The sequence below is a fragment of the Emys orbicularis genome, chromosome 8 (assembly GCF_028017835.1).
Source record: "Emys orbicularis isolate rEmyOrb1 chromosome 8, rEmyOrb1.hap1, whole genome shotgun sequence".
NCBI classification, from domain to species: domain Eukaryota; kingdom Metazoa; phylum Chordata; order Testudines; family Emydidae; genus Emys; species Emys orbicularis.
Window position 1 is genome coordinate 32,500,876 of NC_088690.1, and position 23,390 is coordinate 32,524,265.

Consider the following 23,390-nt stretch of genomic DNA (forward strand, 5'->3'; position numbering starts at 1 on the left):
AAAGCACACAACTCATATTTTAAAATATCAGTAGTCTTACCTTTCTAATGCGATGGATGCGCCATCTTTCCCCCGCGGTGGCAGCCCCTGAGCTGCGGCTGGGAAGGAGAGGGTCTCCCCCGCGGTGGCAGCCCCTGAGCTGCAGCTGGGAAGGGGGGGGGTCTCCCCCACCGTGGCAGCCCCTGAACTGCCCAATACTTGGGGTCCTTATCCAAAACACCTGCCTGTCATGCACCTGTGGCTTACTAGATTGAACAGGAAGTAGTGATAAGGCAGCTGGAAGAAGTACCAAAAGTGTACCTTTTGACCCAAGTCCATATAAGCTTAGATTGTTGGCCATGTACCTGCTCATGTACTCTGACTTCCAGGTCATTTATATCCTTATGAGGTCATGTGACCAATCTCCCTAGCTCAGCTTTAGGTACTCTTAAAAAAGATTCAGGTGATCCCTATGGATCATCATTAAGGCTGCAATTTTGTCAGGGAGTTTGTGGAAGACTTCCAAAGACCTCCATGACTTCAGCCCCTGTGGCTGGGATCTGCAGGGTCCTGCCACCTGCAGTAGCAGGGAGCTGTGAGGTACCCCCGCCGCCTAAGCTCTGAGCCGCCATGGGTGGTGGGGGTTTACTCCGCAGCTCCCCGGCCACCACGGCAGAGCAAGGGCATCCCCGCAGTTCCCCAGTCACCACGATGGCAGGGCCCAGGGGGACCCCTGCAGTTGCAAGCCATGGATGGAGGGGGACCCTGGAGCTCCGAGCCCCCATGGGTGTGGGACTCCGCCAGAGCTCCCAGCCCCCCCACAGCTGCCCAGCCCCATCACATTTTATCATGGATATTTTTAATAAAAGTCAGATACAGGTCACCAGGCTTCCATAAATTTTTCTTTATTGTCCGTGACTTTTACTAAAAATACCCATGACAAAATCTTACCCTTAATCATCATCAGAAATGCACCAGTGTGGCTTCTCATAGATGTTGACAGTCACAAGGCAGGATGGAAACTTTTTTTTAGGCTGTTTTAATGGGGTTCTTTGAATATCCAAGGTATGGCTTCGGACATTGTTAATGTATTATGATCAGCCAAATTAGATTTCTTTGGTTATGATAGTGCTGCCAAAAGTTAAAATATTTGCATCCATTATCTTAAGTGGCTAAAAATGATAGTTGATCAATTTTTTTTACCAACTTTATTTGTGTTAAAATGCATACATTTTCATGCAGTAAAATTAATGAAGGTTCATTGCAGTTGAAATATTTTGCAAAAATATATTTTAATTTTTTTATGTAAGGAAAAATATTAAATGCAAATTTTTGTTCTGTTTCAAATTGAAGTAAGTAGTTTTGTTTGCTTTTCAAAAACTATTTTTTTTTCGTTTTGGGTTGTGGGGGGGTTTCTATGCTTTTTCTCCTTTTTCTCTCCTTTTCCAGTAGAATAGAGGCTGGGCAGAGAGAAGTAGGAGAAATTAAAAAAAAAAAAAAAGGTGGAAAAAATAAATCGATCGACAAGCAGAATAAAGTTAGAATTTTGGTTTGGTTTTGAAATTTGTCATTTTTTTTTCATGGAAATTTTGCATTTTTTGACAAGCTATAAAAAGTATTAGACTTCAGATGCAATATTTATGCCAAATCTCTAAAAGTTTCTGGTTCTGCTACTCCAAAATTATCCTCAATTGAGCAGGTTGGGAGGATTTGGTGAACTGATTGAATCAAGATGGAAAGAAGAAGGATAAACGTTGGACTTGTCTACATCGAGGGGAGGGGTTTAGCGGCACATTGAGTTGAGCTGTGTGCCTCAGTGTGCTGGTGCTCAGTACCTAAGCCACACTAATAGTAGACACACAGACAGTCATTTCCTGTTTCAATTCATATAATTGTGTACACGTGAAAGAGACTTTGTGCACAGTACCCATGAGGAATTCTGGGAGCAAGGGGTAGCCCATGGTCCTTTAAACAGAAGCAGGCAGTTATAATCAGTAACTGAATCTTTTACTTGCCAATTGATAAATGTTTAAATCAGTCCAGTTTCATATATGGTGGCTGGGTTAGGAAAGGGAAGATACTTCTTCTGAAGCACTGTCCCCAACAGTTTCTGCAACAAATATAAAATGAAATGCCACTTATTCATTTCATCTGCTGCACAGTGCTCAGTAGTGACTAAAACAGCTGAACTGCTTTAATCTATAAGCATAAAAATCTGGACAACGGTTAGGGTATAAAAAAAAAAAATGTAAAAGAACCCACGTATCTGTAAGTGATGCAGCTGGAATGGCGGGGGTGGGGGACTCTGATGGGGAGGAGAGGACTAGCAAATTCGACCAGCTCCCAGTGATTCATCAGGTCTTTGAAAAGCAGTTTGTGGCGCTCCAGCCGCTTAATATACAGACTAAATCATCGTTTTCATTTTACTCCCGTTCTGTTTGAGTGGAAGGAATCCTAGGACTGCAAAGAACCTCGATAGGTCTTCTAGTCCAGTCCCCTGCACTCAAAGCAGGATTACCTGGGCAGGTGTTTGTCTAACCTGCTCTTAAAAGTCTCCAATGATAGAGATTCCACAATCTCCCTAGGCAATTTATTCCAGTGCTTAACTACTCTGACAGTTAGGAAGTTTTTCCTAATGTCCAAACTAAACCTCCCTTGCTGCAATTTAAGCCCATTGCTTCTTGTCCTATCCTCAGAGGTTAAGGAGAACAATTTTTATTCCTCCTCTTTGTAACAATCTTTTATGTATTTGAAAACTGTTGTCATGTTCCCCCTCAGTCTTCTCTTCTCCAGACTGAACAAACCCAATTTTTTCAATGTTCCCTCATAGGTCATGTTTTCTAGACCTTTAATCATTTCTGTTGCTCTTCTCTGGACTTTCTCCAATTTGACCACATCTTTCCTGAAAATTGGCTCCCAAAACTGGACACAATACTCCAGTTGAGTCTAATCAGCGTGAGGTAGAGTGGAAGAATTCCTTCTTGTGTCTTGCTTACTACACTCCTGCTAATACATCCCAGAATGATGTTTGCTTTTTTTGCGACAGTGTTATACTGTTGAATCATATTTAGCTTATGATCCACTATGACCCCCAGATCCCTTTCTGCAGTATCCTAGGTTATCATTTCCCATTTTGTATGTGTGCAACTGATTGTTCCTTCCTAAGTGGAGTACTTTGCATTTGTCCTTGTTGAATTTCATCCTATTTACTGCAGACCATTTCTCCCGTTTGTCCAGATGATTTTGAATTTTAATCCTATCTTCCAAAGTACTTGCAACCTCTCCCAGCTTGGTATCATCTGCAAACTTTATAAGTGTGCTCTCTATGCTATTATCTAAATCACTGATGAAGATAGTGAGCAGAACCGGACCCAGAACTGATCCCTGTGGGATCCCACTCGATATGCCCTTCCAGCTTGACTGTGACCCACTAATTATTGTTTGGGAATGGTTTTCCAACCAGTTATGCACCCACTTTATAGTAGCTCCATCTAGGTTGTAGTTCCCTAATTTGTTTGAGAAGGCCATGCGAGATAATATCAGAAGCCTTACTGAAGTCAAGATATACCACATCTACTGCTCTTCCCCCCCCCCCCCCCCTCCCCATTCCCCTCAATCTGCACGGCTTGTTACCCTGTCAAAGAAAGCTACACCTCTACCCCGATATAACGCGACCTGATATAACACGAATTCAGATATAACGCGGTAAAGCAGCGCTCCGGGGGCGGGGGGGGGGGGCGCGCGGGAGGCTGCGCACTCCGGCAGATCAAAGCAAGTTCGATAACATGGTTTCACCTATAACGCAGTAAGATTTTTTGGCTCCTGAGGACAGCGTTATATCTGGGTAGAGGTGTATTAGTTTGGTTTCACATGATTTGTTTTTGACAAATCCATGCTGACTGATATTTATCACCTTATTATCTTAGGTGTGTGCAAATTAATTGCTTAATTATTTACTCCATTATCTTTCCAGGTACTGAAGTTAAGCTGACTGGTCTATAATTCCCCGGGTTGTCCTTATTCCCCTTTTTATAGAGTGGCACTATATTTGCCCTTTTTTCAGTCCCCTGGAATCTCTCCCATCTTCCAGGAGTGTTCAAAGATAATTGCTAATGGCTCATATATCTCCTCAGTCAGCTCCTGGAGTATAATAGGATCATAGGCGTGCGCACGGGGTGTGCCCAGGGACACCCTAATGCAGGGGTGGGAAAATGGCCCCACTCTCCCCGCGCAGCAAGCCGCGGGGTCCGCGCTCCCAGGCCGGAGTGCCCGGCCGAGCACAGCAAGTCGCCGGCCCCTCCCCCGCCTTCCCCCCTCCTCTGGAGCCATGCCGCTCTGGGGGCCGGGGCTGCGTGCTCCCGTGGGGCAGTGTTTGGCTCCACGGAGAGGCAGACACGCTCCCCGCTCATCCGGAGCCATGCCGCGGCGCGCGCAGCATTCTGAGGGGCGGGGCTGCCCGCTCCTGCGGGGCAGCATGTCTGGCTCTGCACGGAGCCAAACATGCTGCTAGGAGCCTCATGGTAAGGGGTCCGGGGCCGGGGGGGGGTTGGATAAGGGATGGGGGCAGTCGGGACAGGGAGCAGGGTGAGTTGGATAGGGGGTTGGATCCCGGGGGGGTGGTTGGGGCGGGGGGGCCTCTGGAGGGGGCAGTCAGGGAGCGGGGGGGTGGGGTTGGATGGGGCATGGGAGTGTCGGGGGCGGTGGGTGGATAGGGGTCAGGGCACAGGGAGCAAGGAGGGTCCTGGGGGGGCAGTTAGGGTGGGGTGGTTTCTGGAGGGGGTGGTCAGGGGACAAGGAGCTGGGGGGGAGGTTGGATGAGTCGGGAGTTTTGGGGGTCCTGTCAGGGGGCGGAGAGCAGTTGGATAGGCGTGGGAGTCCCAGGGGTCTGTCTGGGGGCGGGGGTGTGGATAAGGGGCGGGGCAGTCAGGGGACAGGTAGGGAGTAGGGTCCTAGGGGGGCAGTCAAGGGACAAGGAGCATGGAGGCTTAGATGGGGCAGGGGTCCCAGGACGGGGTAGTCAGGGGACAAGGAGCAGGGGGGGTTGGGAGTTCTGAGGGGGGCAGTCAGGAGGTGGGAAGTAGGAGGGAGTGGATGGGGTGGGGGCGGGGCTAGGGCAGGGTGGGGGCGAGGCTAGGGCTGGGCTCCCTGGGTGCACACCCTAATGAAATGTGCTGTGCATGCCTATGAATAGGATGCATTTCATCAGGCCCTGGTGACTTGAAGATATTTAACTTGTTCTTTCCCTATTTTAGCCTTTGATCTTACCTCATTTTCACTGGCGTTCACTATCTTAGATGTCCAATTTCTACTAAACTTTTTGGTGAAAACTGAAACAAAATAGTCATTTAGCACTTCTGCCATTTCCACATTTTCTGTTATTGTTTTTACCGCCTGATTGATTAGCATTTCTAGTTAATAAACACAACTAATGGCCTCCCACCAAACTCTTGTCCTTTGTTTTTAATATTAAAAAGCAATTTTCTAATAGTAATAAGACACACCAACACATTGGGAAAAACACCAACCCTGTGTGCACCAGGAACATATCTGTTGTTATTGCTTATTGCTAGAGCACAGGTTTCCGAGTGGTAGCCATGTTAGTCTGTATCAGCAAAAAGAATGAGAAGTACTTGTGGCACCTTAGAGACTAATAAATTTATTTGAGCATAAGCTTTCATGGGTAAAACCCACAGATCAAGTGGGTTTTAGCCCACGAAAGCTTATGCTCAAATAAATTGTTAGTCTCTAAGGTGCCACAAGTACTCCTCGTTCTTTTTGCTAGAGCACAATGTCCTTCTGAAATGCTTCTCTCCTTTCCATGGGGTTCTGGGAAATTAATCCCCGGTGAGATCACATGACTTAACCTCACATACAGTGACCATCATAATTCCAGGTACCAAGACAGCTCTTCATCACAGGCTTTGTTTAAAAAGGCTCTGAATGTCAGAGCAGCATATGTCAGTCTGTCTGGACCCTGGGACTGCGTAAGGGGTTTCTATTCACCACAAGAGCGCCACCTCCTGGACAAATCTGGCATAGCAACTTTCTACCAGTAGTTAATCACTGTGGTGGTCTCTCTTCCTGTAACTTTCAGTGTTCCCTCTTTGCACTCAGCCCTCTTGCTGGGTCCCTACATGGTCTCCCTTTCTGGGGTATGAAACTCTCACTGGATCAGCTGTCAGGATGGTGCCTCCAACAGTCCTGCTAGTGGCTTGTAGTGGAATCCAGACCTTCCCTCAACAGTGGGTTCCAGCCCAGGGACTTTATAATCAGCAGCCACCAAGGTCTGCACAGTCTCCTTCCTTGATGCTGTTTCCCTTGGCTTCTTCCTACGCTGCAGTCTCAGGTTTTCCTTCTTCACAACTCCTCTAGGATTGGCCCTTCTTCTAGGGCTTATTCTCCCCATGGTTTTCCTTCTCCCCACCTCTCTGCTCCCAGCGAGTGACTGCAGAATCTCCCTTTTCAGCCCCTGCTACTTCAAATTTCCTCTTTGTATTCCTTACCTAATTCTCCCCTAGCTGGGCTTGATCAGCAATTAGTAATTTATGAATCTCTGGGCCTCCCTCCATATGCAACTATGAAGGTTAATTGGCCTCTTCTGGACCACCTTAACCCCTTCAGGACTGATATGGGTGCTTTGAAACGTTCTGCATTCATGGAGACACAGGCATTAAAAGATCTAAGCACAACAGATGTTGCAACAAGTACTCAGCTCTGACTCTGAGGCTGGGTTTGTACATTTCTGTTAAAAGTGCATGATGTTTTTTACAATGGAACTTCTCTCATGTAGGAGCTGGGGTGCCCACAGCTGTATGCACGTTGTGCACAGTGCATACCACTGGTGGGGAGTTAGGGCCACCCAGAGTGGGGGGCAAAGGGGGAAGTTTGCCCCGGGCCCCCAAACCTGAGTGATGCTGCAATTCCATACACTGGGTCGCAACACCACTCACTGGAACGTGGCCCGGCAGCCCTTCGAGACGGGGGGGCTGCTAGGCCAAAGCTGAGTGTCACTAGCTGCCATGCTAAATTAAAGTGAGAGTGGTTTAGTTGTGTACCATATGAAAAAATTTGGAGGGCATCCACGTGTAGAAGTGTTACCAATAGTAAAATAGAAATCTGTAGCAGTAAGGGCATGGGAGAAAATCAGAGCAATAAGGTAAAAACAGGTCAGCAAAGTAGATAAAACTATGATCTTACAAGGTCTGATGTTCCTAGACAATGTCACATTTATCCAGATTATTTCCAATAGAATGGCTTGAGGTGTTTTCATGAACTAAAAATATACCTCCACCCTAGCTTACTTTCCATTAATCTCCTAGAGTAGTTTGGTGAATTGGTCTGCTGTGTTATGTGATCTGTAGGACCCTACCAAATTCACGGTCATGAAAAATATGTCACGGACCATGAAATCAGACCTCCCCTGTGAAATTTAGCTATGGGAGGGAGGGAGGGAGGGAGGGAGAGCAACAGGGCTGGGGACACCCCAGTCAGGGTCTCCTACTGTTCACCGGCTCTAGCTACTAGGCTGCGTCGGGCTAGGGAGGGACAGGACTTCCTCTTCCCCTGCACGGCTACTCACAGTGGAGATCAGACCCACCTCCACCTCTGGGAACCTCCTCCAGCTCTGAAGGCAGCAAAGAAGTGAGGCTGGCAATACCGTGACCACTCTCTACAACAGCTTTGTGACCCCCACGCCCATGGCCCCCGTTGGGTTGAGACCCCCAGGGTTACAACATTGAAATTTCAGGTGTAAATGTCTGAAAACATGAAATTGACCAATTTTAAAACCCTCTGTCCATGAAATTGACCAAAATGGACTGTGAATTTGATAGGAGGCCCTAGTGATCTACTTTGCAAACTTTAAATGTTTCATGATTTGGGAATAAATATCAGCTGCTGCTAACTGAGTTTCTTCTTCACCTCTTTGTCATCCTGAGTGTTTACATTTTAAAACTTCCCTCTTTTTTAATAGGATCGAAAACTTCTTGCTGCAGCTCAACAGATGCTCCAGGACAGCAAGACGAAAATAGAAGTCATAAGGATGCAGATTCTTCAGGCAGTCCAGACCAATGAATTGGCTTTTGATAATGGTGATGAAGTAGAGAGGACAGAAATGTGCTTACTAATGTTAGAATTTTACATAGGGATGTACTAATAAGCATTTATGACTGCAAGAAAACCTTGGCGGATGAGGAGGTCAGATAGAAGACAGGCTTTGTTTTCAGTGAACTTAAATAGTACAGAACAATAGAGATGCCACACTACATATTCAGACCTGAATGTGATTTTTCTAAAGAAAAAGTGCTTTCCCTTATTTGTAGTTTGCAGTTTGATTTGCATTACTCTTTTCACACGTCGGCGTTTCCTTTTTGGCTTTTCCTTTAATAGTTCAGTTTATATTAAGGTCCAAATTCTGCCCACCTAACTCATGTGGATCGTCTAGGATTATTAGTTCTAATGGGAACAGTTAAGAGAGTAAGGCAAATAGGATTTGGGCCCACATCTGGCAATTTTAGGCCAGGGAAGAAATGATGAGTTTTTACAAACCAAAGCACAAAATTGTCTCAGACCAAATCTTTTCATTGCTCAAACACTACATTTCAGAATTTAGTGGTGTGGTTTTTTGGGGAAAGTTCCCTTGCAGGCTGTGAGAACCTGTCTGCTATTTTTCAGTCTACAGGGAAATTTTACAGATAAGTTAAAGGCCATGAACTATCATAGTATGATGCTGTAAAATTATGAGCATAGTGATATATCTCTTGTTTTTAAATCTTGTACATATATATCTTGTGAATTATTGAAATTGCCTGATCATCAGGGCTTGAAATATCCATTTGCTAATGATAAGTGGGAAGTCTTTTTACTGCGAAGTGTCATAAATTTTGTCAAACTACATTTCTAAATCTTATGGTTGCAAAGAGAACCTACCAAATTTAAACCAATGCAGTGTTATCTTCTTGAGTATGCAGACATGGACTGCAGTGTCTCCTAGCTTTGCCAAACAGTACTAGAAGGTAAGGTAATATATTTTATAGGACCAACTTCTGTTGGTGAGGGAGACAAGCTTTTGAGTACACAGCTCTTCTTCAGGATATTACCTAACCCATCTTGTCTCTAATATCCTGGGATTGATACGGCTACAACAACACTGCATACGTCAATAACACTGGTCATGTTTGCTCTTACTATTCTGAACTCTGGAGGCAGTAGTGAAACTGTCAAGAAATTATCTGCTGCTGCTTGGGAAATCTGAGCACCAGCAGAAGGAGTCACTAGAGTTACTGACCAAAAACAATTTGGGAAAGGCATGGTGTAAGACCTCTCTCATCCCCCATTCTTGCAGCAGCCACAAGAGCTGGGGTGTGGTGTGGAATAGGGCAACAGTTAGAGCTTCAAATTGATCAGACATCATCTTGTCAGAGACTGATATGAAAGATGAAGTCTCCAATTTGGGTTCAGAGGCAGAAATCTAGAAGAAAAACTCAAAACCTTACTCTTTCCAGTAGGTAGGGTGCTGTGTGGGAGACTTGGCTTTTTGCAAGGGCATTGTCCCTTAATTTCCCTGCAGAGGATCACTGTCTTTGATATCCTCTAGTTAGTAAGTTTAGTTCTTTGGTTAGTATCAGTCTAGTGGATTTATCAAGCTCAGAACATAATCCTTTAAATGCAACACTTTGAATTTCATTATTGCTTCTATAACATATGTGGATATGATCTGCTTCTCTTTTACAGTCTAACAAAGATGCATCTATTTTTCCTATACTGTTAAATTCTGCATCTATTAAATTATTTTTATTGCTAAATATTGAGAACAAAAGTAATAGATTAAATGTTTGTTTATTTGTAGCAAAACCTGTGATAAGCCCTCTTGAGCTTCGAATGGAAGAACTGCGGCATCATTTTAGGATAGAGTATGCAGTAGCAGAAGGTGCAAAGAACGTGATGAAATTGCTTGGCTCTGGAAAAGTTACCGACAGAAAAGCACTTTCAGAAGTAACTTTTTAATGTAGTTTATGACATTTGATTTTAAATACTATGTTTGAAGAATGTGGATTGTTCTAAAAATCTTTTTTTAATTTATATCGAACAAGGCTCAAGCAAGATTTAATGAATCAAGCCAGAAGCTGGACCTCTTAAAGTATTCATTAGAACAAAGACTGAATGAACTTCCTAAAAACCATCCCAAAAGCAGTATTATTATAGAGGAGCTTTCATTGGTCTCTTCACCAACACTAAGTCCACGTCAAAGTATAATATCTACACAGAACCAGTATAGTACGCTATCCAAACCTGCAGCTTTAACAGGTATGTGGTTTTGTATAATTTATTACTCCTTTTGATTAAACTTACTTGAGAACTCAAGTGATACATACACACATTATTCTATATTGTCTGTAAAAGTATGTGGAAATATCTCATTCTTACATGCTTTTCTTAAACAAAATAGTTGTAGGATATATGACCAAAACACACACAATAAAATGTTAAGCTAGATTTAGTAAAGATGTTACATAATTTGTATATAAATATAAAGGTTTAGTGCAGGGGTTCTCAAACTGGGTGTCGGAACCCCTCAGGGGGTCGTGAGGTTATTACATGGAGGGGTCGCGAGCTGTCAGCCTCCACCCCAAACCCCGCTTTGCCTCCGGCATTTATAATGGTGTTAAATATATAAAGTATTTTTAATTTATAAGGGGGGTCTCACTCAGAGGCTTGTTGTGTGAAAGGGGTCACCAGTACAAAAGTTTGAGACCCAATGCTTTAGTGTTTGTAGTGGCTGATAGAATTGAGGTTCCTTAAATATATTTGATATGTACAAAGTTCAATTAAAAAAAGAAATGTTCTGGTCCTTAAGTAGGTCTCTCTAGAGTAATGCTAGCACTTTTCATCTTTAGATTATCAAGTGCATTAGAAAGGTGGATAAGTATGATTATCTCCATTTTACAGATGGGGAAACTGAGGTGCAGAGGAGTTAAATGACTTGCCTAGGTCACATACCAAGTCAGTGGCAGAACTGGGAATAGAACCCAGGTCTCCTCACAGCCCCATACCTTATCCACTGGGTCTCAGTGGCTCCCTGGAAGGCGAGATTTATGTTTTTTTTTTAAAAAAAAAATTTAAACTATATTTATAAAGTAGAGAAATTTTCAAATATTCCCTAATGTAAATGCACAAAAATATTAAGCTCTCTATTTATTTGTGCTAATGGTTTTCTGAGATTAAAATAGCTAACTATGAGGAATTAAGTGTTAGTATTCACAGGACTAAATGTCTGCATAGTGGGTTCTGAAAGTCAAGATTTATATAGTCAGTCAATGTCTCAGAGATGCTGTTTGTCTTGAATTGTGGAACCTCATAAAGGAAAGAAGTTTTCAAGAGATCTGGTATGTTTTTAATGAAGATCTCAAATACATCCCTCCAGATTTTACTTTATCTTAAAGCAAGTGTTGAATAAAACTGTGTTCAGATATGTTGAGTTTATTGAATTATTAAATAAACTACCAAATTAGAAGTACTAATCCAGCTGTTTTCCTTTGTTTTCCCCTACATGACTTTACCTTTAACTGCTAAACTGAACTGTAACAGAGGAAGTTTGTTACCCCCCCAAAAAAAACCAAATACAGGAAGTCAAATTCTGTCTTTGCAACACAGGGGCTCTATGTGTATATCTGAGGGCAGAGTTTGGCCTTATGAGTTTAATTTTTAAAAAATTAATAAAACAAACACAAACTTTTCTTTGTATGCCAGGCTGCACTAATGTTAATAACGTGGAATGATTCTTCTTGTCTTACGTGTAGATCAAATAAGAAATGTAACAACTGGACAAAAAGCAGAGATACAAAGTTCTGCAAATCCCTCTGGCTATCTGTGTGGCGTTTTTACAGATTCAGCACAGTCTTTCTCCAAATCAATGTGATTTCACTAGGGATTTTTACTGGAGCACTGAGGATTTCAGTGTCCCTGGGTATTATTAATGTCCTGACCCTTGCTTTTAAAACCATTTTATCTTTCTCTTAAATTCTAATCTTATATCAAGACAGGTGGCAAAATAGTTAATCTTTAAATATTTCTTACTGATAGTTTCATTAATTATCTTGCAGTCTTGACAAAGTGAATTTAAAAAAAATGCAAGACACACTGAAGTGCAGCAAAGGAAATTGAATGGTTACTTTTTTTTTTTTTTTTTAAACTGAACTATTGCATTAGTGCTGCAAATAACCATGCATATATTTTGCCCTCAACAGGAACAGACTCATGAGTAGGGTATATATTAATTCCCTGAATAATCAAAAATGATTCCAAACAACATGGCTTGGTTAATTGGGGTTTATTGCTCCCAGACAGTGATGTGTCAGCCTCAGAGAAGATGTGACATCACTGGCTTGTTGCTATCATATGGTTGAGGATGAGACAAGTACCACTAGCTGCCTGTGGTATTGGGGACTGTGCCTTTAAGGGCTGAGCTTCCCAGAAAGAGTCTGAGCAGGGTGCTGTGAAGATCTTACTATGCACAGCCATTTGGAACTGACACAGAATAAAGCAGGGTCCTTACGCACTGATGCTCACCAAATACCACACTGCCCTCATTACATGGCAGGTGGAGGTGGAGGACTGCAGACTAGCAGGGGTGCTGGAACAATTTGTATAGTGGGGGTGCTGAGAGCCGTTGAATCAAACTATAAGCCCTGTATATAATGAGCTCCAGCACCCCTAGTTCCAGCACCTATGAAGACTAGTATAATTCAAATATAGTTAACGGCTTTTCAGGCTAATATACTTATTAGTTGGTGACATCCCTTGATACACTACAAGAAAAGAATCTAAATCTTCATTTAAAGGAAAAATGCTTTTACAGGCGAGTCTCATCTTGCGCTGGGGTTACGTTCTGCTGTCAGCGCGTAAAGCGAAAATCGCGTATAGTCAAAATTACATTGAGTGTAATGGCGGGCGGAATCGCCCGCACTACAGGTACAGTATTTAAATTGTTATTTTTTCTCTTTTTTTGTTTTTGTTTTTGCCGACCACGCAAAGCTGAATTCGCGCATGTTAAATGCGCGTAAGATGAGACTCGCCTCTATTACATGAAATGTATTAAATGCTGAAGACTTTCATGTCATCAGACACTTTAAAATCTGTCCACATTTTAGGCCTTTGAAGAAATATGCTGAGCACCTAGTGTTGTCTTTCAAGTGGAGCAGTGGGGGGCAAAAAACCTAATTGGCTTCAAGACTGAGTTTGATAAAGTTATGGAGGGGATGGGACTGCCTACAATGACACATAGTTGATCTGGGAGTGCTAGTAGCAAATATCCCCAACGGCTAGTGATGAGAATCTAGATGGGGAGGGCTCTGAGTTACTACAGAGAATTATTTCTCAGATGTCTGGCTGTTTGGGTCTTGCCCAAATGCTCAGGGTCTAACTGACCACCATATTTCGGGTTGGGAAGGAATTTCCCCATGGTCAGATTGGCCGAGATTCTGGGAGGTTTTCGCCTTCCTCTGCAGCACGGGGCACAGGTCACGTGCAGGTTTAAACTAGAGTAAATGGTGGAGTCTCTGTAACTTGAAGTCTTTAAATCATGATTTGAGGACTTCAGTAACTCAGCAAGAAGTTATGGGTCTCTTACAAGAGTGGGTGGAGGAGGTTCTGTGGCCTGCAATGTGTAAGAGGTCAGACTAAATAATCAAGATGGTCCTTCTGGCCAAAGTCTGCGAGTGTACAAGTTTTAAATGAATTTGATTGCATCAGTATGAACATTCTAACTCTAGAAGGAGGAAGGTGTCTTCTTGGATGTCCATTGGATGTACTGTTAATTCAGACATTATCATGTTGCTGCAGAGAGGGTAGGGATTGGGAAGCAGCGTGAAGGGCCTCATACCCACTTGTATAAAAGACCGTCTTCTTCAGCAAATCCAGATATGTTTAAGTTACCAAAGATCAAGAGATTTTAAATTATGCATATTGTGACAAAGTTCCTTCTCTATCTTGGTGGGTCCTGCGCTTATTGGCGGATTTTCTTGCCTCAGAGATTCACCATGTGGGTTGGGGAACAGCCCAGAGACCTTCCCCTCTGGTAGAACCCACAGTCCAGGTCAATTGGGAGGTTTGGGGGGAACCCGGTTCCGCCCTCTGCTCCGGGTTCCAGCCCAGGGCCCTGTGGACTGCAGCTGTCTAGAGTGCCTCCTGGAACAGCTGCACAACAGCTACAATTCCCTGGGCTACTTCCCCATGGCCTCCTCCCAACACCTTCTTTATCCTCACCACAGGACCTTCTTCTTGGTGTCTGTTAATGCTTATACTCCTCAGTCCTCCAGCAGCACGTCCTCTCGCTCCCAGCTCCTTACACCCACACCACAAGCTGAAGTGAGCTCCTTTTTAAACCCAGGTGCCCTGATTAGCCTGCCTTAATTGATTCTAGCAGCTTCTTGATTGGCTGCAGGTGTTCTAATCAGCCTGTCTGCCTTAATTATTTCCAGAAAGTTCCTGATTGTTCTGGAACCTTCCCTGTCACCTTACCCAGGGAAAAGAGACCTACTTAATCTGGGGCTAATATATCTGCCTTCTATCACTCTCCTGTAGCCATCCGGCCTGACCCTGTCACAGTATATTTAACTCCTGAGTTCAGTGTGCAGGAACAAAATTAGATTTCTTAATGTTTCTTCAACAAACTAGTAGTATCATTAGTCACTTTAAAAAAAAAAAAAAAAAGCATGCTGGTGTTCTCTTTAACTTTATTTTAGTTATATGATTTTTAGTAAGCTGAGATTGTCCCTTCAACAGAGAGTATTAATTTTAAATTTTCTTATTAAATTGAAAACGCAAAAAATTAATTTAGCTTTCACCACTGATCTACTTACTTATTTGTATTTTTAACAACTTGGGAAATAAAATGGAGTTAAGTCTATGTAAAGTCAGTTTCCCTTTTTGCATTAGCACAATGCTGCAATGTTTGGGTTGCAAAAATAGCATTATAATGCTATCTAGAAACCTTGTTAAAAGCTTCATATTTTAAAAACATTCATAGGTTTTCATTGCTGTTGGGTTTTATAAAATATTATTTTGAATTACCTAAATTTTGGGTCAAATATGACATGAAAGTATCTCTTTAATTGCTGTACATAGGTAAGCATTTCAATATTTTCATAACTTAATGCTTTCATACTCAACATAATAAGTATTCGGGTTTTTTCTACAAAAAATAAAACCTGCCGCGCTTCAATACATGTGCCCTCATTCAGAAAGTAAATTATTTACTTTCTAGTGTTGCTTATCACATTTTATTGAAGAATGCCTGCTAGTGTACAGTAGACATCATTGTATCTGTTCCCTAAATTTAATATTAACACAGCTGTCATTTGTGAGAAAATTGCCTTTTCTTTAAATTTCAGTTGACAATTTCTCTTCTTCCCTACTGATGTAGTCATCAGTTCTGTTCATTTTCTTTTGCTTAAATATTAAGAATTAAGATCTTTACATGTAAGCACAATCGAATAGATTTTTTTAAATTGCTTTGTGCTATACCACTGAATTGTAACCCCTGCTGATGATTGATTCCATAATTGTTTAATCTTGATGTTTTTAATTTCAGTGGATTTCCTTCCAATAAATTAACACTATCATCTAACTTGAGTCTCTCATCACTTATCTGAAGCAAATATCCGTGAATTCTATTACTCAGTAACCTCTGTATAGGTCAGAATGTGAGGTTCTAATATGAAATCATTCACTAATCATTGCACTGTGTACATATAAGATCTTAGTATGTGACAAAAGCAATTGTTTTTATCTTGTTTCAGGTACTTTAGAAGTAAGGCTCATGGGTTGCCAAGATATTCTGGAAAACGTCCCTGGTCGATCAAAAGCTACGTCAATTACTCTACCTGGCTGGAGTCCAAGTGAAGCCAGATCGTCTTTCATGAGCAGAACAAGCAAAAGTAAAAGTGGGAGTAGTCGAAACCTTTTGAAAACAGATGATTTGTCCAGTTTAGTATTCTTTTTATTTTTTAAACAGTCTAATTGAAATGCTCAGAAAAAGTTAATTGTTTTTTTAAAAAAGACCTGCAGTATAAAACCTGCTCAGTGACTCTACCTTTATTACAGCTAAACCTCAAGCAATCACTTCCTGTTCTGTTATGCATATTGCTCAGGAAGAAAGATGGCAGTAAAACAAAAATTGACATTGTTTTAAATATTACCAAAGTGTTAAGAGGGGTTCTTGGTGGGGCTGTTGCTACTGTATAGGACGAATGACGGAAGAGAAGAGCGTAAGAGAATTCAAAATTTCATCAGATTTACCAACCACATACCCACATGTTTTTGAGAGAAGTGCATTTTTATATTTGTGGCTTGTGTAACTGAGAAATGGATTTCAAACTTAAAAATGGTCTAGCTCTTCATCTGATATGTTGATGGATCAAAAATTCTTTAATCCTAAATTTAATTGGTTCATGTGGCATAATGGTATTTTTTAGTAAGGCATTAACACTGAAGTTTTTTTTGTTTTTGTGGAAAATCCTCTTATACCTTTAAGCTGAGTTTGTGTAACTTACTTTCAGATGAAATCTGTGCTGTATTGAAGCTGGACAACACTGTGGTTGGTCAAACTAGCTGGAAGCCTATTTCCAATCAGTCATGGGATCAGAAGTTTACACTGGAACTAGACAGGGTAAAGACACTACTGTTTCCATTGATGGAGATTCAGTTCCATAGATTAATTTCATGCTTCTTTGTGTCTGTTCTTTTCAACTGTTATGAACTTATTCAGATTCCATGTATATAAGTATTCCTGTTCTTCATGGAAGCAATTTCATGGCATGAAGTATTCGTTCTTCTTCGAGTGCTTGCTCATGTCAATTCCAGTTAGGTGTGTGCGTGCCGCTTGCACGGTTCGTCTGAAGGTTTTTTCCCCCAACAGCACCCATTAGGTTGGCTCTGGAGCCCCCTGGAGTCGCACCTTCATGGCGCCACATATAGGGCCCTGCCGATCCGCCGCTTCTCCAGTTCCTTCTTACCGTCAGTGGCGGTCGTTGGACCGTTTCGTCTCTCCTCTTCAATGAGCGATCCTCTAGCATATGTTCGGTAAATAGTTAAAGATAGTTAGACATCTGGACTTGGGGTACTGGGGGGTATTTCCCTCCCCCGCTTCCCCGTCCCTCTCCTGGGCCCGGGACATGCCTCAGACCCAGGGGTTTAAGCCATGCGGGGTTTGCCAGAAGCCTATCCCAAAGGGTGACCTGCACTTGGCTTGTCTAAAGTGCTTGGGGGAGTCCCATTAAGCAGACAGGTGCAAGATCTGTAGGAGCTTTCGCCCCCGCACAAAGAAGGAGAGGGATCAAAGACTAAAGTTGCTGCTAATGGAAGCAGCTCTCCGCCCTCGGTCTGAGTCGAGCTCTGTGGACATGGCACCGGGCTCCTCAGTGTCGGTACGCAGCACACTGGCTTCAGTTGAGGAGGTGCCAAGGAAGGACTCTGGGAGCAGAGACCCTCGGCACCGGCATTGCCTTACGCCGAGCATGGCGCAGGATCTATCTTGGCACCGCTCACAGTCTGCTGTCCCAAAGAAGCAGCACAGGAAGACTGATAGAGGGTGCTCCCCTTCCCACACACAGGAACCGGAGCCCAAGGGAGGGAGACCAGTGCAAGACTGTACCTCCCCTCCAGCTCAACAGTCGGCACAGTTGACTCCGGGACCCTGGCACCGATCCCCAGCAGCGATGGGCACCATAGCCACCGGCACTCCCAGTCAGCGGGGATGACCCAAACATTTCCCCCGGTACCGTGTCCACCACAATGACAGGTACCAGCTCAGATGCCGACCCAGTGGTCCTTCTGGACCCCGAGGGCTTACCACCAGTCCCAGGGGTCCACCTCGGTATGCTCCTTTTCCATCAGGTCCGAGAGAAGGACTGTGTCTAGGGGCAGGGATTTCTCCCGGGCATTAGCCACCGCTACCACTGCCAGAGCCACAATTGATACCACGCCCGGCATCGACAACAGACCCGGCACCGTGGCTATACTTAGTATCACGGACGGTACCACGACCAGTACCAGAGCCAGCACCGAAGCGGACTCTGACTTGGGGGTGGAGCCACAGCGTTTTGAGGAGCCCTCCCATATTCTGGACTCCTCATCGTCGTCTCCAGATGAGGCGGTGGCAGGGATATCCTCGGGGCCCCTCTTCTTGACAGCAGAGCCCACCTTGAACTTCTGAGGTGGGTCGCTCAGAACTTCGGGGTACAGATGGAGGAGGTTACTGAGGTGTCAGACCCAGTGGTAGACATTTTATCCCTGGCAGGACCCACCAGGGTGGCCCTTCCTCGATAAAGACCATTCAGGAGAACACACAACCCCTGTGGCAAACACCATCCTCTCTGGCTCCTACAGGTAAGGGAGTCGAGAGAAAGTACTTTGTGCCCTCCAAGGGCTATGAATACTTGTTTATCCACCCCCGGCCGGACTCATTGGTAGTGGCGGTTGTTAACACGAGGGAAAGGCCAGGGCAACAAGGACCTACCCCTCGAGCTAAGGACGCAAAGAAGCTGGACCTCTTTGGGAGGAGGATATACTCCACTGGGAGGCTTCAGCTTCGGATTGCAAACCAGCAGGTGATCCTTAGCTGATATAGCTTCAAGTCTTGGGATGCAATGTCCAAATTCTCAGACCTTGTCCCACCGGATTCTAAGCTGGAATTCTCTGCTCTCATGGACGAAGACGTGCCAGGACGTTGCTGCAAGCGGCATTAGACTCAGTGGACTCTGCAATGTGGACGATGTCTTCGGGCATTACAATGCGCCGTTGTTCATGGCTGCAGGCCTCGGGCCTCCCTGGGGAGGTCCAACAGACAATTCAGGACCTACCATTTGAGAGGGCCACATTATTTTCAGAGAAAACAGACTCGAGACTCCACAGCCTGAAAGACTCCCGAGCCACTCTAAGATCACTGGGTGTGCACACTTCTGCCACCCAGCATAGACAATTTACACCTCAACCTGCAACACAACCATACCAGGGGCAGTTTAGGCAGGACCAGAACCGCCGTCACCCAACCCCTGAATAACAGAGGGTCTGGGTTGTCCAGGCAGCCACCAGGCCCTAGGCAGACTTTTTGAGGATGTGCCCGACGGCGTTGTACCAACCTTTCAACTGGATCCTTCTTTCCCGTTTTCGGAACATCTATCCCATTTCTACCAAGCGTGGTCCCAAATCACCTCAGACCATTGGGTCCTCCGTACGGTAGAGATGGGATATTCTCTCCAATTTTCCTCGCCCCCCTTTCCCGTCCCTCTTCACGGACCCCTCTCACGAGCAACTTCTCGTCCAGGAGGTACAAACCCTTCTATCAGCGGGAGCTGTGAGGTTCCACTGGAGCTCAGGGGAAAGGAGTTTTACTCCTGGTATTTCCTGATACTGAAAGTAAAAGGGGGCCTTAGACCCTTCTTGGACCTGCACAGTCTCAAAAGATTCATGAAGAAACTAAAGTTTCTAATGGTCTCTTAGGCCACTATTATCCCGTCCCTGGATCCAGGAGATTGGTATGCCGCCTTCGACTTGAAGGACACACATTTCCATAATCCTGCTCTATAGGTGCTTCTTAAGGTTTACAGTTGGGAGTTCCCACTACCAATTCACAGTGCTACCATTCAGCCTATCGTCAGCAGTTCAGGTGTTTACCAGATGTATGTCAGTCGTGGCCACATTTCTGCGGAAAAGGTAGGTTCAGATATTTCCTTACCTAGATGACTGGCTAGTCAAGGGCCAGTCCAGAACACAAGTGGATCAACATGTTTCCCTCATAAGATCCACCTTCAACGCAATGGGCCTCCTCCTAAACACTCAAACGTCAACGCTTACCCCTGCTCAGAGAATAGAGTTCATAGGAGCATTGCTAGACTCCGCACAGGCCAGAGTGTTCCTGCCCCAATCCCGCTTCCAGGCCATTCACATCATACAGGCTCTCAAACAATTCCCTATAACCACAGTAAGGAGTTGCTTAAAAATCCTAGGTCACATGGCATCTTGCAACATGTAGTGCAACATGCGAGGCTCAGACTCAGACCTCTCCAAGCTTGGCTGGCATCGATGTATTGACCAGGCAGGCACAGTCTCCTCTGTGTGAGGAAGCCCTCTTGCAGACCACCTCAGCAGGTCTTTCCACAACCATGAGTGGTCTATCCGCCTGGATGTGGTAAATAATATTTTCCAGAGGTGGGGAGTTCTCCAGATTGATCTGTTCGGCACAAGGGCCAATAGGAAGTGCCTACAGTTCTGCTCCTTCCTAAACCACAGCCCGGATTTGTTGGCGGATGCATTTCTCCTTCCATGGAAGGACTGCCTGTTCTACGCATTCCCTTCCATACCACTGATTCACAAGGTCCTCCTCAAAGTCCGGAGCGACGGAATCTCAGTGATCCTGGTGGCACTGGCCTGGCCACGTCAGCATTGGTATACCAGGCTACTGCAGCTATCGGTGGACACTCCAGTTCCTCTACCGCTAGTTCCGGACCTCATCACTCAATATCACGGAAGGCTTCAACACCCCCAATCTCGAGTCTCTCCACCTCTCGGCTTGGAAGCTGCATGGTTGAACCCGCTAGAGCTTATATGCTCAGACCCCATTAGGGAGGTTCTTCTGGGTAGAAGAAAGCCTTCAACCAGAGCGACTTACCTAGCCAAGTGGAAGAGATTCGCGATTTGGTGCTTGCGGAGTTGTTGTATCCCTCCAACACAATCGTCGGTCCCCTTTATCTTGGACTATCTTCTAAAGTTGGAACAGCAGGACTTGTCTCACTCCTTGATAAAGGTTCACCTGGCTGCCATCTCAGCTTTTCACCCAGGAGCGCATGGACGTACCATCTTCACTAGCGAAATGGTGCGGCGGTTCCTCAAGGGGTTAGACCGATTATATCCTCATATTTGCTAACCCACCCCCACTTGGGACCATAACTTGGTACTCTCGGGGCGGATGGGGCCCCCGTTCAAGCCCCTAGCTATGTGCTCACTCCTCTACCTTTCCTACAAGGTGGACTTTTTGGTTGCAATAACATCAGCCAGAAGGGTGTCTGAGCTCAAGGATCTCACAACTGACCCTCCGTATACCATTTTCTACAAAGATAAAGTGCAACTGCGACCCCACCTGGCATTCTTCCCAAAGGTGGTCTCGAGTTTCTACACCAATCAAGACATATTCCTTCCAGTCTTTTTCCCCAAACCCTATGCCAATAGCCGCAAGCAGAGGCTCCATTCCCTGGATGTACAGCGTGAATTGGCTTTTTATACTGAACAAACTAAGCCATTCTGTAAGTTGAACTAGCTGTTTGTTGCTGTGGCAGACAGGATGAAAGGCTTCCCAGTGTCCACGCAGAGGATATTGTCGTGGATCACATCTTGTATCCGGGTGTGTTATGACCTCGCTAAGGTCCCTGTCCCCACTCTGACTGCACACTCCACCATAGCTCAGGCGTCTTCGGCGGCCTTCCTGGCCCAGGTACCAATCCAGGCAGTATGCAGAGCGGCTACGTGGTCTTCGGTCCACACCTTCACTTCACATTACACTATCACCCAGCACGCCAGGGATGATGCAGTGTTCGGCAGGTGGCTGTGTGCTTCAATCAGTGATTCCATAAACTCCAACTCCACCTCCTAGGTAAGGCTTGGGTGTCACCTAATTGGAATCGATATAGCAAGCACTCGAAGAAGAAAAAACGGTTACTCACCTTCTTGGTCTTCGAGATGTGTTGCTCATATCCATTCCAAACCCACCCGCCTTCCCCTCTGTCGGAGTATCCAGCAAGAAGGAACTGGAGGCAGCGGGTCGGCAGGACCCTATATGCGGCGCCATGAAGGTGCAACTCCAGGGAGCTCTAGAGCCAACCCGACAGGTGCCACTAAGGGAAAAACCTTCTGGTGAACTGTATACGCAGCGCACACACACCTAATTGGAATGGATATGAGCAACACATCTCAAGGAACAACAGTTACGAAAAGGTGAGTAATTTTACAAAGGGTTAATGTTCTAGCAATCTCAACTCTGATGATCTAGCTCAAATCTAGTTGTGGTCTCAGATAAAAAAATATTTAGCCTCATTCTAGCCCAAAATGATGGATGTTTTGCTTAGATCTTACACAATTTGGAAAAACTGAACAAGACTGATAATTTTGTTCGACATGTCTGGGGCCGTAATGTAGGTGTTATAGAATACAGTGCAGATGTGGAAACTTGCACAATGTTTGTCCATGTACTGTCTAAAAGTAGACAGAGCTGGTAATTCCATATCTTCATGAATATAATCAGAATTCACACAAATTGGTGGAAGCACTTGTAAAGTTTATCTCCTACATGTAATTCTTAGGAAACAAGTATAGAACAGGATTGCACGCTTCGCATTTCTTTACCCTTTCTTTTTGTCCATTTAATGTTGTTGAGGCCTAATTAAGCTTTACTTTGTACTTGAATCTGTGTGGTTTTGTGTATATATACCAAGACTTTAAAAAAAAAAAAAAAAAAAAATCCTAAAGTTAGGCTCCTAAATAAATTGGGGTTAATTTTCAGATTGATTTGCCTCAAATGTTCCCTCTGAGATGTATTCCAAAGGGGGTCCCCAGTTTTGCTGATTTGTGGTTTCCCCTCTCTGAAGCTAAAAGCGAATTCCTTCCTATTAGGAAACAAGCAGATTTGCCCCTATTGGGACAATCCAGACTGCATACTCTGAAAACAGAAGTAGTATGGGATATATGTGGGGCCCTGTGGTCTTGGTTACCAAGGATCATATTTAGCCTTCAGAATAAACACCACTAATCATCATCCCCTTATATTTACATGTCTTCTCCCTCTTCCATTGTTGCTTTTAAAACATAGCTACCATTGTTTATTTCAGTTTATTACTGTACACCAGTTTGTCCTGCTGTCTATTGCTATAATTAATTCGATAAAGTGTGGTCATTATTTTGTAAAGTATTGCTCTTTATTTTTGGTAGCATCTTTCATAACAAGCATATAGGATTGAAAAAATTACTGAGATTGGGGTTTTACATAGCAAGATGTATCAACTGTTCCAGTTAGTTGAAAAACTTAGAATTTACCCCGGGTGAGCCACAAAATGCTCTGCAAACGCATATCTGGTTCTAGAGTTACTATGCAGAATTGCTCAAATGACCACAGGCCACCTTGTGACTGAGATGTAATATACTGGGTATTTGTGGGTGGCAGTTAGTATCTAAATTTTTTTCTGAAATTATAATTTATACAAAGTATTGAAGTGTTTTAAACTGTCCCACAAATACCATACATATATATAAAACAAACTATTTTTACACACGATTGACTCTTACTCTGTGAATTACTCCTAACAAGTAGCCTTTGTAACAGTGGTGAACTTTCTTCTTCACCTCCACCTTCACCTTGACCAAAAGCC

General features: G+C 44.1%; 1 protein-coding gene across 1 annotated transcript in view; it reads left to right on the forward strand.

The window, feature by feature from the left end:
* The window catches only part of PKN2 (protein kinase N2), a 60,978-nt gene that overhangs the window by 15,610 nt on the left and 21,978 nt on the right, over positions 1-23,390 (forward strand). The window contains exons 3-7 of the mRNA XM_065408944.1: positions 7,952-8,069; positions 9,827-9,972; positions 10,071-10,284; positions 15,777-15,962; positions 16,536-16,645. Of these exons, the coding sequence (XP_065265016.1) occupies positions 7,952-8,069; positions 9,827-9,972; positions 10,071-10,284; positions 15,777-15,962; positions 16,536-16,645 (774 nt within the window). The remainder of the gene's footprint in view (positions 1-7,951; positions 8,070-9,826; positions 9,973-10,070; positions 10,285-15,776; positions 15,963-16,535; positions 16,646-23,390) is intronic.